Source organism: Alexandromys fortis, unplaced genomic scaffold (assembly GCF_014885135.2).
Source record: "Alexandromys fortis isolate MF-2015 unplaced genomic scaffold, M_Fortis_MF-2015_v1.1 scaffold_25, whole genome shotgun sequence".
NCBI classification, from domain to species: domain Eukaryota; kingdom Metazoa; phylum Chordata; class Mammalia; order Rodentia; family Cricetidae; genus Alexandromys; species Alexandromys fortis.
The window spans coordinates 4,733,930-4,754,541 of NW_026067904.1; the positions used below are offsets into that span (position 1 = coordinate 4,733,930).

General features: G+C 37.6%; 1 protein-coding gene across 1 annotated transcript in view; it reads left to right on the plus strand.

Moving 5' to 3' along the window:
• Positions 1-14,572, plus strand: part of Rit2 (Ras like without CAAX 2) — a 286,249-nt gene extending 271,677 nt beyond the window's left edge. Inside the window, exon 5 of the mRNA XM_050135106.1 lies at positions 14,345-14,572. Within this exon, the coding sequence (XP_049991063.1) occupies positions 14,345-14,572 (228 nt within the window). The remainder of the gene's footprint in view (positions 1-14,344) is intronic.
• Positions 14,573-20,612: the final 6,040 nt, after the last annotated feature.

Sequence of the window (20,612 nt, forward strand, 5' to 3'; positions counted from 1 at the left end):
TCTAATAATAGAAATCCATCTGCCCCATCATGCAGATGAGAATCAGACTTCTCACTCATGTCAGAATTCATAAGTTGTATGTTGAGATGAGTTCATCAAGTGCACTATTGTGACTAAAGAAATAAAATGGCCCGAGTATTTTTGCATTCAAAACAATATAAGCAAACTTATTGTCTTCATTATTTTTCTAATTGTTCCCCTTTTAAGATGAGAACACAGTCTCGGTGATGCTGAGTAACTTAATTGCATCACTTAATTGGCTATTGACAGGATATATGGTATAGAACTCAGGCCCATGCATTTCAGAGCTCATTCGCTGAACAAAGTATCTTCCTGTTTGGATCTCAGTAGGTCAGGCTGTTCCAACTAGCACATCCACAGAGGATGAGCACGGATAATGTCAGCAGGCTGACAAGTCCTTCCAGTGATAGTGTCTGTTGTCAGGTACTCTGACATGACGGGAATGGAACAGGTGCCATAGACTTGAACAGTCTCCGTTTGCTGCTTTGTAATAGACTTGTCAGGAACGGTTGCTGTATGCTGGCATGCTTGGTACCCACTCACTGAGGCGGGTCACTCTCCTCATCTGGGGAGTGCTCAAGCAACTGGGCTAAGGAAGCAACAAATGGAAGAAGTTTCTCAGGCCACAAAAGGTCTCTTTCTGCAGTTAGAAACTGTCATGTGTGCAACCACTTGAATCTGCATGAATATTCCAAGTCCAAGAGGAAGGGAACCACTAAAGGATATAATTTTAAAAATACAACTTTGGATTTGATAGCCAAAATCCCATATCTAGCTGTCTGGCATCAGCAGTTCTCCCAGCAAGAGGCATCCTCTCCTCCCAGATATCAGTGGCGTATTTCCCCTGGGTTTCTCTTCACACAAATGCACTTGTGGCAGGCACCATATCGTCTGCCTCGCTGTCTCTGTGCTCAGAGAAAAGCGGAAAATGAGGTGGCATGAAAATGTTCTCAGGTGCCAACTCCAGTGTTAAAGACCTGCAGGATCTGGGGAATGTTGGCATCTTTTTGTTCTTTTAGCTTATATAAGTTATATGAGGTAAACTCGATCATGATACATAGGGGAAAATCTCAGAAGTTCGAATTATCTTGACATTGAGTATAAAGAACCTTGACAGAAACATTCATTTTACAGAGAGACGGTTAATCAAGTACTTGCTTGTAGAAACTAGTTAGCCATTGCAAACATGTCAAAAACAAGAGAACTGTCTTGATGATTTGAGAGAGATCCTAAAGAAATTGCCATTGCATCCCTTCATCCTTTTGCATTCAGGGTCTAGTAGAGCTCTTTATGAAACAGGACATAAAATGACGGGGAGGTTATACGTTATAAGAGCATGACTCATGCAATCATGAAGCCTGAGAAGTCCCAATCACCATTTTTTTTTATTTCATTTGATTAATTAATTAATTTGTTTTTTTCTTTTTCTTTTTTTCTTTTCTTTTCTTTTTCTTTTTTTTTTTTTTTTTTTTTTTTTTGAATCAGGGATTCTCTGTGGCTTTGGAGCCTGTCCTGCAACTAGCTCTGTAGACCAGGCTGGCCTCGAATTTACAGTGATCCGCCTGCCTCTGCCTCCCGAGTGCTGGGATTAAAGGCATGCACCACCACTGCCGGCTCCATTTTTCTATTTTAAGCTGAATATCCTAGACAGTCAGAATATAATTCCTGTCCAAAACAAAAGACTTTAAACCAGGGAGTTGGTGGTAGTTTGAAGTCCAATCCTACAAGGCAGAAATGTTGATGTCGTGAAGAGGGAGAATTTGCGTGCATTCTCTCTCAATCTGGAAACATCCACCTTCTATGTCTTGTCACTCAGCTTAGGCTTTTAATGGATGGAATGGCTTCTCAAGCACATAAGTGAGCACAATCTTCCTTTGTCTACTGTTCTGGATGTCAATCCCATCTTGGGGAAAAAGCCCTGATAGAAACAACAAGAAGAGTATTTGCCAGCGATCTCAGCTATTTGTGCCCCGTCACGTTGGCACATCATTACAACAGAATTCTAGAACCTTTTAATATCACCAACCAAACTGTGTTGTGTGCTCTTCACAGGTCTAAATTACTCCAGTGCTTATCTATTAAAAAGTTTGGAGCCCTTAAGAAGGTTATTGACTATGTTATTACATAATATTCTATAATCTATATAAGAAACTTCTTAAAGAAATGCTATTATTTACTATTATTGGACTATTTTTAAAGAAGAGGGAATTGAAGTTTTAGAAGCAAAATGGTTTTGCCTATATTCATAGCTATAAAAAAGTGACATTATATCATATAATTATTACATGTTCTCCATGATACTTCTGACAATGAGGAATCACAGAATTAATTAATTGAAACTCAAAATATTTGCATTAATTTTATAAAGTCTCTAGACAAAAGAAGGACTGATTTGATTAGACATGCAGTAGATGGGGATTGAACAAGTATTTCAAAGAATCCCATCTGATCACTGGGCATACTGAAAGAATTGTGGGAACTTCCGCAGGGATTCCTCATCTAAAGGTTGCAGATATGATTTTATACTTGAACCATGAGGCAAGACTTGAAGTCATTAGTCTGAAACTTGTGAACATTCTGAGGATGACTCTATGTATAAAACTGACCAAAGTTGTACAAGGAGAAAATGTCAAGAGAGTAAAGAAGCAATGAAGATCACAGGTAGAATAGTGGGTGTGTAATTATAAGAAGAATGAGTGACAATTGAAGCATCAGGGAATTTAGAAAGAATATTGAGGATAATAACCAGAAAGAGCTTATAAGATTAAGAAATACAGAAATTACGAACTCAATGGGGAGTTTTGCATATGGTAAAATGTCACAGAAGCATGTGAAGATTGTCAATGAGAATGGATTTCAAGCTTTTGCAAGTCATGCTAAGAGGAGAACAATACCATAGGCTGTTAGGATTCATGTTCAAACCAGACCTGACTAAGGGAAGCTAGCACAATAGACAACATATTTAGTTTTGAAATTGAACACTCTTTTCCCCATAACATTCCAGCCTCGTCCTTTTGATTGTAACTTCAAAAACATATTTTCCTGATTAATCAGCATTTGATGGTGAGTGGAATGACAGGTATATGAGAGTAACCAGAACTGAACCAGGCTGAAATGTGCGCTTCTTTTTAATTGCAGAGCAAAGCTACCAGAGACAGGGATGAAAATGTTGAACTTGAAAGGGTCCTAATGGTGCAGAACTAAAGTAGATATCAAAGAGCTTTGACGCCCAGATGGAGGTTCTCCACTTGACAGAAATCTGCCTCCCTTCCTCCAAGGCTGAATGAAAGGCATAAGACAAGATTATAATAAAAAAGATGAATTTTCAGATGCCAGGCTGCAATTTTTGAGGTATTAGATCTGGGTGTTTATATTCCTTCCCTAAGGTGAAATAAGAGGGTGAGGATCTGCTGAAAATGAGGATGAGGTCAGAGATAGAAGGCAAGAAGTGTAGATTCTGAAAAACTAAATGAGACATAGAAAAGGATTCCAGCTACTTACAAGCAAAATGATTGACAGGAGCATCAATGGCTCTGCTGGGCTTGAGCCTTAAATTTGCAGTGGTGTCTGCAGGCACAGGCATATAGCTCATTCAAACTATTCTCAAATCTCTGTGTATAAGGTCACAGAATGAGCAGCAGTTCATTCCTATCTTCCATACGTCCCAAGATTGAAAGGCATTAGACTTGCTTGGTTCAATTTCAAACTCCTTTTCACAGCATGCCTTTTCTAAATATGACCCCAAATGACACATAGGCCAATAGTGAGTATGACCAATCTGTGAGAGAATTGTGACTCCCAGAGATTTCCTTTGAACCTCTGAGGGTCATCTGCTACTTTGATCTGTAGACTCCACTCAAGCAAGCATGGTAACCCTGTGTTTCTTTCATGCTGTCTAGGGATTTTTTTTCAGGGTACATCTTCTGCCACAAAATTATAAGTAAATACATATTTGTGAAATTGATTGCATGAGCATTTTGTAAAAACTTAAAATCTTCATCAATTCAGATACAATTGCAACTTCTGAATTTTCTAACTCATAGGAGTCACTGTCACAAAAGTCTGTTGGTTCCTCCTTGGTCATCTTTCTGACCACTTACGCATCCTTTCAGGGAAAGCATAATAAGGATACTTGTTTTGCATTGTTCTATCTGCAAAGTGCTCAGGTTCTATAGGAAACGCAGTGTTCCTTGCTCTCCTGTCTTGTATTCTGCAGGGAGTAGGCATTATACAGTCACACAATTTATTACTTAATTATAATAGTTATATGTGTTATTAGTAGTATAATTTCCTTCTTTATATTTTGAGCAACACAAATTTATTAATGTAATAAATTAACTATTAAATATTTTTGATGCATAAGGAATACTTTCTGTGAACCCTTGGAAAACTGACCTATTCATATTAATTTACTGAAGGTTTCAACAAGCCATTGATTTAATATATATCAAATGTATATATTCAATAAAGAAATATAGCACATATGAACATATATGCATACCTCTTCATATATATATGTATATATACATATACATTAAGAGCACATTTGATGACCAAGTCTATTGATTTATAATTTTAGCAATAGCTTTTTAAATCTTTAGAGGAAAATTTTAAAGAAAAAACTGGACATCATCATTGTTAGCAAAATATTTAGCATTAACCTTCACTTCTTTCCCTTTGTAACAACTATTGGCTGCCATGGCAACCTTTCCCCCATCGTTGCACAGTTCTTTTATGTGAAAAGCACAAGGCCTTGGAGACTTCAAATGTCTCCTTACAAAGCAGTCCCAAACCTTTACCCTGGAGCCATTACCATTCTGGGCCTCAGAAGCCCTGGCTACTCCGTTTAATTTATTATGTCCTGCTTCAATCAATACCACTCTGGAGCACCAGGAGAGAGAAAGCCCAATGCATCTTGTTGTACAGTGTATGCTCACAAGAAAATAACAAAAATTCTTTTGTAAATTTCTCAGATGGGTTCAAAAAAATTTCAGCAGGTGCTAAACATCTTTGGCACTCACACTAATTTGTGTTGTTCTTGTTTGCTCCCTTCCTAGTAACCAACAAAAGTTCCCTTCTTACTTCTTCATTCCTGTTGTTAGTCCTTTCCCTAACCCCCTCCCCTTAGCTACCTAGATAATTCTTGCTTTCAATTTCAGTCCCAGGTTGAGGCTCTGCTTTTTATTTTTAGAGAGAGTTGAGAACCATTACAATGAAATCGGAGGACACACTTATAAATGACATCACAGTTTCCTGGTTTGGTGGTAGTCAGTGAAGTTTCCTTTTAATTTTCCAAACGGCCCATTGCTGAAAAATGAGCTCCTCTCTCAGTTGTGATTTAAGCTGTGACACAGCTTAGGTGTCATTCTGTAAATATGTCCTGCTTACAAGTGTCTTCGTGAGGATGGGATGAGGTGCAGTGGTGACTAAGACAACAATCAAAAGACCTTGTAGGGAATAACTAGGCTTCTATGTATCACAGAGAGACAGAAAATAAACATATTAATAAATCTGTAAAGTTATCTCTGAAAACAGTCAAGTGCCCAAGAAGAAATGAGGCAGTGGAATGAACATTTCAGCAATGTTCATGAAGACCCCTCTGAAAATGAGATGTTCACATAGGTGAAGTAATCAGGCAGCAGGGAAGCCTGGAGGAGCACATGACAAACAGGAAATGATACTTGAAACACCTAAATGCAGGAAGGTTACTCTGGGCCTGGAATCTGTGCTGGGAGTAAAGGAGGGGATAGTAGTGGGATTAAAAGGCTTGATGTCAAGAGAAGCCACTTCTTGTAGGTTTCCTGGTAATGATGTCTAGCAAACTTTATTGTTTCTTGTCAGACTATTCACAAGCCTCCAAATATCAACAATTATTAATTGTGAAAGTTTGACCCTTAGTTTAGGCTTGTCCCATTAGGTTTTATAACTTAAATTTAACCTGCTTTTCTTGATCTATGGTTTGTCACATGACTTTTACCTTTCCACAGTCGGCTGGTGAAATTGTAAGCCTAGATTCGTCCTCCCAATTTCTCTCATTCTGTCCGGAAGTCACGCCTATTCTTTCCTGTCTAGCTATTGGTCATTTAGCTTTTCATTAACCAATCAGAAGGGCCCTTAGGCAAAGACACATTTTTACAGTGCAAACAAATATTTTGCAACAATGGTGAGAAGTTGGGAAACTTTCCACACAAAATGCAATTCAAAGAAGAGTTTTTCCACTGACCTTGAGAATTATACTCCTGTTTACTGTGTATGACAGCATGCCTGCAAAGCGCTTTTCTAAAATACCTCCCTGGATGCTTTCACCACATCTGTGAATAGGTTTCTGTAAATAAGTAAACAGAAACACATGAAGTCTAAATAACTCTCCAAGAGCTCTCAGCTGTGATGTTCCAGGATAGTTGGATTCTGGAATCCTGACCTCTCCATCCATTGGGAAGAGACTTTGTCAGTATGCTAATGTCTGCACTTCAATAAAAGATCATTTGGAAATCACATCTTGGCCTTTGGAACTGCAGTTTGATGGACTCATCAGAGTTGACCATGAGTCACTAATAACAGTTTATGGATATCATCATTGCCATCAACAAGATTAAATATTTAATGTACTTCTGCCAGATGCAGGGTTGTGACTCAGTATGGTTGAGAATAACTCTCGGTTGATAAGATAAAACCACTTCTGCATCTGTGGGTCTACAACAACAGATTCAAGAAATTGTATCCTAAATCTAGGGGGTGAGTGTGGAAGCATACTTATTCTGAACAAGTAGACTTTTTCTCATTACTATTCCCTAAAAATAGACTTTGTGAATCATAATATTTTATGTAGGTCCTGGAACCAAGTTGTCCTTCAAAGACACTTAGGGACAAGCAAACTATGTATGGGACCATTTGTTTCCCTTGTGGATAACAACTTTTAAGGAAGAATAAAGAAAACAAGATGGTTGGATGGAATAGAAAATATCAAAATAAAAGTCTCAGATATAATCAAATAAAAAATCAGGTTAAATTTATTAAAAACCATTTTCATTGGATCCAGTTATGAAAACCTACAAGGCCACTGAAATTGTTCAAACAAAGGGCTGGTGATATTGCTCAGCACTTAAGAGCACTTGCTTCTCTTTCAGAGTACTGAGGTAGGGATTCCAGCAGACAGTGTGCCACACAATGAACTGTAACTCTATTTCAGGATATGTGACATGCTCTCTGGTCTCCACAGGCACTGGTCACACTCATGATGCCCATAAGCACATGCAGACAAAGCATTAATAAATAAGAGGTGAAATAAATTTTTGGAAATTTGAATGTTACTAAGGAAAACAGAGCAATCTAAGTTTTGGGCTGATTTGTTTTCAAACTGAAATATAAGATGTTTATGATCATCAGAAAAGTATGATTCCTGGTGCATTGATGATGTGGGATGTAAAGGGAAATTATTTAGTAGCTCAATAGATAAAGGTGGAGGGAAACAGACAACAGACAACACACACACACACACACACACACACACACACACAATTCTGGGGGTCACTCCATACAGCCAGGAGATACTTTTCTACAGTGCTTCTGCTTGAAGAAAACGAGTCACCCGTCTGTTCAACATTAGCAACCGCAGTAGTTGGGAGCAGTTTCCTTTTGTGCTAGTAAGAGTTATGAAGCTTCCTAGGCGCTACCATCACCTTAATAACCTTCACCATCACTCAATCTATTAAATTCTATTTTACATTCACTAAGCTAATATGGAAAGTTAAACAGATGTAAAGAGCCAGGCAGCTCCTAGAGTCAGCAGATCTCTGTTCCCGTGTGCACCAGCAGCTGGCCCATCTGGCGCCAGCCCTCCATCCTGTGCAGTTTTTGTCTGTCCGCCTCCCAGCAATGTGCTAAGGCCTCCTCTAGCTGATGGAGCATGGCTCCCCTAGGTTTTTGAAATCTTCTGTTACTTACATGAAACAATTTCCTCGTTTATTTCCCCGGTCTTCTCCCTGAGGCTTCCTGATGGCACCTTAGGTCTTACACCTTTTCTTTGTCAACTTTTCTTTGTTCCTTGACACTACAGTTCACCAATTCTTGCCCCCCTGCCCTCAAAACACAGCATTCATTCCCCTCACCAGTGCTGTGTTTTCTAAAATTTACTTGGAAGACAAAATATGCTTTCTTCTAGCAGATGATATATCAGGAAAGTGCCTCTGTGTTCTTTGGGTTTAAACAGGGAAGCTGTTGCTTGTCTATTCTTGGGTTCTGACAAAAATTGATCACAGTAACCAAATGGAAAGTTCTCTGTTATTTCCAGTAACACTGTGGCCATAATTACCACCTTCACACTGCTCGTGATTACTAAATATAGAACCCCAATATCTGATGGAATTTTCTTCAGATATGTTTGGGATATCTTTCTCCAATACATTTATAATACAAATATGTAAAGCTTGAAAGTAGGGATGATGAGTATATGGTTTTATAATTTTGAATAATGTACATGACTGAAATATGGAAATTTTTAAAGCATGTCTTCACTTTAATTTTCCTTTTTTCAGGTCATGGATCTACTTAGAATTTTAGAACTATGTATAAGAAAAGATACATATGTTAGTATTTATGTGCCACTTAGCTTTTACTATAATTAATGTGGAAATTACTGTGAGACTCAATTAGATCTTTCAGAATTTATGATTTAGTAACTAATGAAAGGGGGAATGTTTATTTGTAAGTGGAAGGCATACCATTCCTGCATCACTGGCTGAGTGGTCAAAACAGAAAAGTTTGAGTTTACTTTAGTCTATACAAACATGAAGTTCCCAATCATGGTGCTGTTTTGCTGAATCTAATGAGAATCTGTGTGTGGAGTGTGTTTTCTTTTTTTATTTTATTGAGTTTTGCAATAGACTTAAAATTTTATAAACTTTATTGTCGAAAACTGTAAATAGAATATACTCAATACTGAAAGGTGTGGAATATTACTTTAACTAAGCAAAGATATGTAGCATTTGTTTATGCTGCAGTTTCAAAGATGTAAAGATGTGGTACACTTGTTTATGTTGCATTTGTTTAGCAATGGAAAAATGTTTTGCTTTGCCTGCATGAGGCACCTGATTGGTCAAATCAAAGCTGAACGTGCAATAGTTAAGGGGTAGAGGAATAGTTGGGGCTGGTAAGGAGAAAGAATACGGAGAAAGGAGAGAAGAAAAGAAGAGAGAACGAAGGAGAAAAAGAAGGAGATGCCCATGGCCAGCCATCCAGGCAGCAGTCAACCAGCCAGACACAGAGGAAGCAGGAAAAATAGGTCACACAGAATGAAAGAAAGATTAAAAAAAATAAAACCCCAAGGCAAAATGTAGATGAAGAGAAACAGGTTGAATTAAGTTATAAGAGCCAGTGGCAAAAGTATAAGATAAGACCGAGCAATCAAAACTAATAAGAAATGTCCATGTCATGATTTGGAAACTGGCTGGTGGCCCAAAAGGAAGCCTGTTGCAACTGAAAGCTTAAAATTTAACACAGCCTTCATGGTTTCAATTTTGAATGCCAGTTTTAACTAAACGGAAGTCCTTTTGGTTGTTTAGAATTTTGGGTTTGGTTTGTTTTGGTGTGTGATTTTATTTACATTGACTTGTAAATGAATTTTGATATTTGTAATGGTTTACTTGTGATTCTTGCATTTTTATAATTATAAAGCATTTCATAAATATGTGTATATAAAGAATGCATATATGAAAATATATGATAGACACATACACAGTGATATAAATTTAAGGGTATAAAACATGTCAACTTAACTATAGACTTCTCTATTCTATTTTGTCTCTCCCCTGCCTAAATTGCCTTTATTTTCTAGAAGAAACAACCCCCATATATTTTTCTCAAAAATATTCTGAAAGAATTAATAAAAATTTTAAATTACTCACAGTGAATTTTGTGTCAGGGAACCAACGACACCACCTTCATCTCACTACCCATTTGGGGTGCCACCCCAAGAACACATCACAACCCTACTTACATGCTGATCTTTATCTGGGGTCTCTGTCATTGTTCAGAATTATACTACATGTTTAGTGCTTTAAGTGTGCCCCATACATGTAATTTGTTGAGTAAATACTTCAGTCATTACACTTTCCTATTTATACTTCGCCAAAGCATGAATGAATATGCTGATATGAACATCATATGAGGATAGATTTAGATGATCATACAATTTTTCATGTTACATTTCATTTCATAATTCAGTTACAAACATTTTCTAATTTTTATGTAATTTCTCTTCACCTAAATGGAAGTATATTTTTCACAATATTTTCACTTGGAGATTTCTTAGTCATCCTTCCTCCTGATTTCTAGCTCAGTTTCATTTGTTTGGGAATATGCTGTGATGTTTATTCATGGAAGTATTTTCAGTCCTGGTTTAGCATGGAATCTGATGCTTACTTGAAAATAGCACAACTATTTGTGGCACTGGGTATAACACCAAATATTTGAAAGTTATATCAACTGTTTGCATTGCTTTGTTCAAGTCTATATTCTTACTGACTTTTTCTGCCTTGTTCTTTCAACTGCCAAGAGCTGTATGTTAAGAATCTCATATAACATTGTGGATTTTAGTAATATCAGGTTTTCTTAGTTGAAACAAGTTTATACTTATATTATTTTTCCAGTGGATTGAATTTATCATTATAAAACATTTCCCTTATAGTCTAGTAATATTCTTTATTATAGTGTCCCCTTTATCTGGTATTTAAGTCTTATATCAGCTTTTTTCATGTAAGCTTAAATCTCATTCATTACAATGTGTTGTGCATGCAGGAGATTAAAGAAAACAGAAAATATGTTCACAAAGTGCATTTGATACTGAAAGTGTACAATTTAATGTGAAGCTCCGTGGCTTTCATTCCAGATGCCTATTCTAATTGTATAGAAGATGTTCTTTGAATTACATACGCTTTGAGTCTAGTTAATTTCGGTGTGTGATGTTTTGTTAATTGGCAAGCTTTTTTGTTTTTTGTTTTTTTTTTTTAAAGTAAAATTTCTATAAAAAAGAAAACAAAACATAGATGCAGGTATCACAGGTACTGCACTCCAGGTTGGAGTGTATGCCCAAAGAGGACTGTTAGGAGTGAGGAGAGGGCTGTCCTGTGTGCAAGAGATGGGGGAAGGGCTCTCTTGTTTGTAAGGGGTGGGGAGAGGGGCTTTCCTATGTGTAAGGGATTGGGGAAAGGACTGTCCTGTGTATAAGGGTGGGGGAAGGACTCTCCTGTGTGTAAGGAGCTGGGGGACAGGATCTCCTGTAGGCAGCTTAAAGACATTTGGAATCGGGTCTTGTTCTTAATGTTCAAGATTTTGATAAGACACTTACAGAGTCTGATGCTTACCTATTAATCTTTTGTAAAAATCTTCTTTAATTTCTTAAAATAATTGTTTAAATGTTTGAAAGTATAATTGCATCATCCCGCCTCCATTCCCTCCCGCCAAACCTCCCCTTGTTCTCATCTCAAATTCATGAATGGAGGCCCCTGTTCACTCCAGCATGGCTGTCTAAACATTAAAATTTGGATAGAGTTTTAGTGCCAAGTTTCGAATTGTTAAGATGGCAAACAGAAAGAAGGTGGAAACTCAAGGACACAGGAAATAGCATCATAGAGTCAACTAAACTCAGCACTCTGCTGCTGCAGGTTGCAGAAGAGCAGAGTCATGCGAGGCAGCGCATGGTGGAATCGTAAGTGCTATTAATCCCATAGATGCAACATATGAACCTCATCCCTGGGAACCTGTGATTAGCTCAACGCCATCCCAGACCCTTGTCTTCAGAACCTTCTTAGTCATATGAGTCAGAGCAACATCTATCTTCTCTACTTGTCAAAGCTGCATTAGCTACCTTAGGACATCACCAGACTGTAACACCAAATAGGACAGGCAGTGGGAAGTCACCACCTAGCAGCAGCCTAACTCCTCTCAGCCCTGTCACCTTGTGTCCAAATACAGTCCCAGAGTTCTCTAACTCTAGCAGTAAAGATAAGTTCTCGGATGCTGATGAATTCAACCAAAATGATTCATCCTCAAACTGCTTAATAGATTCTTCTGGATCTGCCTTCATCTTCACACACAGCCTTTCAGGAAATAGCCTACAGCACTCAGACAACTCAGAATCACTGACTTCCTCCATGTCCAAAAGAACAAATCATGGGGTTCTTTTTTAATTCATATGACAGCAGAAATGGAAATGGGTAAGTGGAGGCAGTGGAGGAACACAGACTATCAACTATCATGCCCGAGTGAGGCTCTGAATGGACCTTAGAAAGGGAGTCCTACCAACATTTATTCTTTAAAGAAAATGTAGTTTAGAAATGCATGTAGACTTTTGCATATCCAGATCTATTCTTAAAGAATCCAGGGATATAATGGTTCAAGACATGAAATAGTAGGGAGGAAAACGCTCAGGAGGAAAAGGGCTGTTGGCCCAAAGCTGTTCAATCCTATTTTGGGTTAGATCTTTCCAAGTCACTGGAAGTTGCCCAATTATACTAAAGGAAACAGAGCTAGCTTTAAAGGGACAGTTCCCTGGGTTTCTTAGAAGAGTGTAGCATTTGTAAAGAAGCAAGCTTCCATCATCTACCATGCCAGGCTTTTATGTGTTTTAATACAATAGGATGATACAATTCAATACTCAGATCTGCGCTGTGCCTCATGTCTAGACTGCAGTGGACATTACATTCTCACATTCCGCAATGGCTGCGCAAAGTCTGTCCTGAAGGTGCCCTAGGCGGGTTTAGAAAAGAATGCAATATTAGTTGCTTCTTAACAGGCTATAGTATAAACATCTTCCACACTAAACCTTTCTATGGAGGCAAGAGGATGAATTACTAAAGAGATTTATTCTCTCCAAATGAGAAGATGTCTTTTTGATCAGTAGAGTTATAACAGAAGGACACCACATATCTGATTTGCACATATGAAGAAAAAAAGTGAGATAGTTGGGACCAGAATGGTTATGAGTCCTGCTGCCTTTGGAAGGATGTCAATTTAAAAATCAAAACCATTTTATGTAGCAACTGAAGGAAAACACAAGCTTGAAGAAAGACAAAGTACAGAAGCCCATGAAAGGACGGAAAATGGAATTCAGTGAAAGATGGGGCTATTCCATAGAGATGGAGAATCTGACTGTGATGCAGCATTAAGGGAATGTCTGGAGTGGGGAAGGATTAGGCTGGCCACTCAGTTCACACCTGGTGACCAGGCCAACAGGAATAATGAAGCAACAACTTGTCTTCATCAGGACAGCCTATCACTCTCTTCTTATTGCAGTGTTCTCTACCTCTGGGATACTGAACTTTGTGACCCGGATGAACAATGAAAGTGGAGAATGCTTCCCCCTTTTCCCCTCTGTGACAGTCACAATTTTAACTTCAGTTCTAAGAAAAGTTTCAGGCTTTTCCAAATCTTGTGCTTTGACAAACAGTTATGAAGCCAAGTCACAGCATTTAGGACTCTATTTCTGCTGTTCAAACATAGAAGCTTCATTTACTCTTCACATGTTAAACACCATGGATCATGTGTAAAGTTTTTAGCTGGAGAAAGGCTAATTTATCACAGTGGCCATGTTTTTCTTACTGATTCCTTCATCAGAAAGTTGTTTTTAATGGGGCTGGAGAGATGGCTCAGTGGTTAAGAGCATTGCCTGCTCTTCCAAAGGTCCTGAGTTCAATTTCCGGCAACCACATGGTGGCTCACAGCCATCTGTAATGAGATCTGGTGCCCTCTTCTGGCCTGCACGCAGGCAAAAATATTGTATACATAATAAATAAATAAATATTTTCTAAAAAGTCCATCATGCATTGTTAGATGAGAACTCTGAATTATATAAGAATCACCCCTTCAGCACTTGAAATGTTCCCAGCACAGTCATTCTATAGATGATGCCAAGACCCCAAAACACCATCTATGATGTCAGTGTAACTCGTCTACACTTTTGTGTAAAAGAAGATGAAGCAGACACCAAAAGATCACTTTGATTATCTATAGTTGCAAATCAAAAAACAGTTAAGGTAGGACTTAAGGTGGAATTCACCTACAGCGGTGCTGTTGACCACTGAGCTTCCATGCAGGTTTTGATATTTGAAGAACTGGCTTTGAGTTATACTGACTTTTTCTGTGTGGGATTCAGATTTCTCATTTGTCCTTCAAGTCCAGAAATTCTAGAACATTTTCACAATCAAATATCACATTTTACCTTTGTTCATAAAGTTGAAACACAGAGGCCAGAGTGAGGAGAACATTTTTTTTTTTAATGAAAGCCTCCCCTCTCTTTCTAATATTCTTTGTTTATTTCCCTCCCTAGGTCTCTACAGAAGAAGGCATGAATCTTGCTCGAGAATACAACTGTGCCTTCTTTGAGACCTCTGCAGCCCTCCGATTCGGTATTGATGATGCTTTTCAAGGCTTAGTGCGAGAAATTCGCAGGAAGGAATCCATGCTGTCCTCAGTGGAAAAGAAATTAAAGAGGAAGGACAGCCTGTGGAAGAAGATAAAAGCCTCGCTGAAGAAGAAGAGAGAAACCATGACATGACACTTTGCTTCTGTGCCCATCCTGCCTCTCTTTCTGGATTTTATCAACCAGGCAATTGTTCCTCTCCCTCCCTGCCTCCCTGCTCCCCCACTCTCAATATCTACCTGCAGGCAAACATTAGACTTCTATAACTGTGTGTCTTGAGATAGTTTTATTTTGCCTTTAACAGCTGGATAGATTTTGTCAATCAAATGGATAATGCTATTTAGATTTTACAATATATTACCAAATAAAATTAACATTCCAATTGCCTCATTTTCCTGTAAAGAGTTGCTTCATTTCCTATGCTGTCTGGTTATAAAGAAAATATGCAAACTTGTAGCTGGGATGATAAAAGGCTTAGGGGATCTGCTTTTGCCTGATAGCTCTGGCTGTTTGCACTTCACAAATCTGTAAATAATGAAGAGGCTGAAAGGTTTCAAAACAAAAGGCCTAGGCCTGGTCTTCTCTTAAGTGGAAGAGTTTTGGTATTTCTTCTTGAGTCCTCTATAGGTGAGCATTAGAAAAGTGTCTGATAATATAAACTGATGGGTTGTTAAAGAGCAAAAATGATATGTCCCCATAGTCACAGTGCTCAGCCTGCCACACACTTTTAAAGAATTATCGCAGTGAATTTATTGTGAAGAAAGAATGTGGTTCCTGCGGTGGGAAGACAGAAACTATATGAACTCGGTGATACTTACGCCCAAGGAAGAAGCTGGGACCCTCTCAGTGAATTCCTCTTAGGATTGGTTCACCTGCATAGTGGCCATCTGTCTGCAGGGACGTGGCCTCCACAAACCGAATGTTCTTATTCATATTACTAAATTCCCTGTCTCATTTTCCTTGAAATACTTCAAGAAGCTGTCATCGGAAGTGCTGTTGTTATTTGTCTTACAATGGTTCATTGTGTGAAATAAAATCTCCCGTTCATCCATTCTCCCCCTGTGTAAATTAGTTTGTTTAAACCCGAGCTCAGAAAGCAACCACTAGAAAGAAAGATAATGGATACGTGTTAAGGAAAGAACTGAAAAGTTAAGCCTAAAATAGAATCTGTCAAAGCAATTTTCATGGATTGAGGGCAGTTTTATCATAAATTAGGGAACAGCAGGGTTGAGGGACAAGAATCTCATTCACTCAATCTCTTTCCCTTTCTTGGCTCCCGATGCTTCGGGAACTGGCTAAGTGCTGAGATTAGACAAATGAGTCACTCAGACATGGACCCTGACTTCCTGTAGTTTAACATTTACCTGGCAGATTCACTTCACTGAAATAATACTGGAATCATAAATTTTTGTAAAGGAAAAAAGACACAGTTCATGTATATAGATACAAGGGAAATATAGGTTAGGGGTTTGTCAATTTCTAGCTGTTGAAATAAAACTCAGTGTTTTAGAATATTAAATTTGGGGGTGATTTTATACCTTAGACTAGGATTCTTTTCTTAGGCCCAAGAAGTTGATGTTATTAATCTTTTGTTGCACTAACTGTTGCACTATATTCCCTTGAGTTTTTCTAAAGTCACATGCTTTATACAGTTTTCTTCATCCTGAAATTCTGATAAAACCAAATGCACTACGCATTTCTCTTCTAAGGTATACATCATTAGAAATGTATGTCAGAAAAAAAAGAAAGTAAGAAAAAAATTAAGATTGCTAAAAGGCTCTAAGTCATTAAAAGGTTAAATTTATATTTGGTTTGCACATAAAAATTACACATGTTACTAAAGTTCCATGTAATGAAAGATTCTGATAGTTAGAATCTGTCTTTGCCTCTACTCCTTCCATTTTGAACAGCTAATCTTTTTTTTTTCTGTTAAGTTGCTCATTCAACCCCAGCATTCCTTTGTGTCCTGAGACTGAGACTTAAGCCCCGCAATCTATCTCCTGTTTGCAAGAAAATGCAATTTAGGAAATAATTGGCACTATTTTCTCCATGACCAGTCTGTCTATTTGTAAGCCTAGTGATTTGCTTGTCCATGTGTTATACCTGACACATTTTCTATACAACCAAGTGCTTAGGAGCTTTATTTTTTTCTTTGATTTTTAAATACTCTGCTATTGACTCTAAATGTCTTATTCATTGCTACTTTTACTCTTTCTTCTTCACTATAACCCTTGAGTAAATAATTTGTATCACTTAAATTATTTGTATATAATTAATAACTTATGCTAAATAATTATCATCATCTAAAATTTCTCTATGGAGTTGGATTAGAGAATATTTTCCTCTATAGCTACATTCAATGACTATTGAATCATTCCAACTGGTATAAGGTAGAAATATTAGGATTTTTGTCTTTGACAATAGTCTTATACCTTTGTAACTGTTTCTAGGTCATCTCATGACATCTCTAAAAATAAGAAATTCACAATGTGCCTGTGATACTCTACTTTTAGTTTCTCTGGCATTTTCTAGCCTGGGACTCCAAATTTTATCAGACTTTTCTCATTATACAATCCCCAAACTTCTTTAGGTATAGGTATAATAGCAGCCTCACTCCTCACTATCTATTTTCTCTATATTAGAGTTTCCAGAAAAGCACAATGAATATGATGCAGTTTCTATAAAATATTTATTAAATTGACTTATAGGATTACAAGGAATGCAATTTCTAAAACAGACATACAGGATGGAAAACCATAAAATCATCAATAGTTTTGTTTGAAAAGATAAATTCTTTGGAAAGAGAAAGAGACCAAATATATAGACTCCATCAGAGGCCAACCTCTCCTCTCTCTGAGAAGGCCATGGTCACAAGTTTCAGTTTATGAAATGGTACAACCCCCTCATTGATGAAGGACTTTACAGTTAAGTTTCTGAATTCCTTAGACTTTCATTGCCATAACATATTTATGATAATTTACAAATGTAAAAATATCTCACTTTTGAATATATTTTAGATATTCAAATATATAATTGGTTGGATCTGAGGCATTTGGATCTATCATAATAAGAACATATGGTTAAGCAAAGCCACTTACTTCATAGGCTGGGTGTGAAAGAGGAAGATGCAGGAGATGGAACCCATCATTTCCATGGAGAGCAAAAACAAATAATTTAAAAATATTTCACTAGGTCTCACCTCTTAAAGGCTCCATCACTTTCCAGCAAATCTAAAAGGTTTGGATAAAGCTTTCAACTAATAGACCTTTGGTGTGTTTGCTTAAATCACAGCACTAATCCACTCGCCAGAGTTCTCTGAAAAATCTTTATGAAAATGTCCAGAAGTATGCTTTACTCACTGTCTACTCAGTAAGTCCAGACAAGTAGTTGACTTTCAAATTCTGTCACCACAGTAAGGGCTATTGTCTGACTTAATAGCTACTTTAAAAAAACTGTGCAGAGAAACCTGAAGTAGGAAAACAAAGAAAATGTAAAATTTGAAAGTGGTGAAAGGTAGAAGGATTTCTGAAAGGAATAAATGAAATCTGACCATCAAAGCTGGAGCTAGAAAGAAAGAAACATATAATTCACTTCTGTGGTCTGTACCCAAGCACTCTTGTTCTTCAGTCCAGCTTGTCTGCAGTCTACAGCTTGGAATAAGTCATTCCCTCCTCAACTAATGATTCCGATTGTTCACTTTTATAGAAAAGTCTTTAAATAAAACCCTTTCAAGAGTGCAAATGATTACGTCAATGAGTTTTCATCCCATTTACTTTAAAAATATTTCATAGCAATTAATCCCATTCATTGAACAGAAAGATTACTTAAAAATATAATGTATGAAAAACCTGTAACAATAAAGTCTCCCTCTATAGATGAAAAGCATGCTCAGAGGAAAGACAATCTGCATATATGATATACCAGATAGGCTATCTGCCTTGCATTCTGGTTGTCCTTACTCTACTCTACACTACTTCTAAGGAGATTAGCAGGCCAAAAGCTAATTTCTACAGTGACATTGGAGCCATTTATTTATTTTATTATTTTATTTTTAATTGTCCCTCAAAAATAAGGCAGTTTAAACATGACAATACCAGTTCCATTAGATGAAAAAAAAATCTTGCCCCAACTGTTGCTAGAATAAGTTTAGGTTATGACTATATCACCTAGCTTTAGTAAAAATGTGTTCAAAAACAGAGAAAATTTCTGTCACACCTAGCACGCCACTGTGGATCATAATAAAGATTTATTCACAGGACTAACTATGTTGAAATTGGGGCATTTCCTAGCTTTCTCTAGAGATGTAATTTAAACCAGCTAATCAATAAATTAAATAAAAAACTTTTCTTGAATAGACTTATAGTGACTCTTTAAAGCATATGAAATACTGAGTTTGATTACTTTTCTTTTAAAGTTAGGCAAACAAGTTGCTGGAAACATTGCATGGTTAGTGTATACAAGCATGGATAGTAGAGTCACCTAAAGATGTTGAAATGTGTTGTTGGTAGGAAGTGCTGGACCCACAGAAATTATATTACATAATTCTGTGTGGAAGAGGAAAGGGAGACATAAGAACATATTCAGTGGAATGAATATTATCATGACACATGCAGTTAGATCAGAAGAATAAAAGGCTAATCAACCCAATTATAAAATGGGGCGCTGAGCTGAACAGAGAACTCTCAACAGAAGAAGTTCAAATGGCCAAAAGACACTTAAGGTCATGCTCAACTTCCTTAGCGATCAGGTATATGCAAATCAAGACAACTTTAAGATACCATCTTACACCTGTCAGAATGGCAAAAATCAAAAACACCAATGATAGCCTTTGCTGAAGAGGATGTGGAGAAAGGGGTACACTCATCCATTGCTGGTGGGAATGCGAACTTGTGCAACTACTTTGGAAAGCAGTGTGGAGGTTTCTCAGGAAATTCGGAATCAACCTACCCCTGGACCCAGCAATACCACTCTCGGGAATATACCCAAGAGAGGCCTTATCATACAACAAAAGTATATGCTCTACTATGTTCATAGCAGCATTATTTGGAATAGCCAGAACCTGGAAACAACCTAGATGCCCTTCAATGGAAGAATGGATGAAGAAAGTGTGGAATATATACACATTAGAGTACTATGAGCCCATAATTTGTGATCTTAGAGAAGCTAAATAAGAAGGAGAACCCAAAGAAAAACATATAGGCATCCTCCTGAATATTAACCTTCATCAGGCAATGAAAGGAGACAGAGACAGAAACACACATTGGAGCACCGGACTGAAATCTCTTGCCTCCTTTTTACAGAGAATTTCATGAGGCTCTCTCCTGAGCATGTCAAATTTGTTGTTCAGAACAAGAATTTCACCAGAATTCACCAATCTGTGCCCAGGAAACCACAGCTGCTGCTTACCTACGCGTGGTTTCTTCTTCCAGTTGTATTTATTCCTAGGGTGCAGATCTACAATGTAAGGCAATAGTGTCTCCGTGATGCTGTCCAGGGTGCTGATCTTCTCGTGGTACTATCCAGGGTACAGATACTTTCTCCTGTGTTGTTGAAGATGCGGACTCTTTCCCAAGTACTACCCAGTGTGTCAAATCATCCACATTTCTCTACAGACTTTTTATCTTAGTTATTTCTTCATTGTTGGCTAAAACACTGTGACCAAAAGCAAATTGAGTAGAAAAGGGTTTATTTAATCTTGCACATCCATCTTTTAGGAAATTCAGGGCCAGAACTCAAGCAGGGGAGGAATATGATGGCAAGAAGTAAAAGAGCCATTCTGACAGGTATAAGATGATATCTCAAAGTTGTTTTGATTTGCATTTCCGTGATCGCTAAGGAGGTTGAGCATGACCTTAAGTGTCGTTTGGCCATTTGAACTTCTTCTTTTGAGAATTCTCTGTTCAGTTCAGTGCCCTATTTTTTAATTGGGTTAATTACACCTGTCAGAATGGCTAAAATCAAAAACACCAATGATAGCCTTTGCTGGAGAGGCTGTGGAGGAAGGGGTACCCTCATCCATTGTTGGTGGGAATGCAATCTTGTGCAACCACTTTGGAAATCAGTGTTTCGGTTTCTCAGGAAATTCGGGATCAACCTACCCCTGGACCCAGCAATACCACTCTTGGGAATATACCCAAGAGATGCCCTATCATATGACAAAAGCATTTGTTCAACT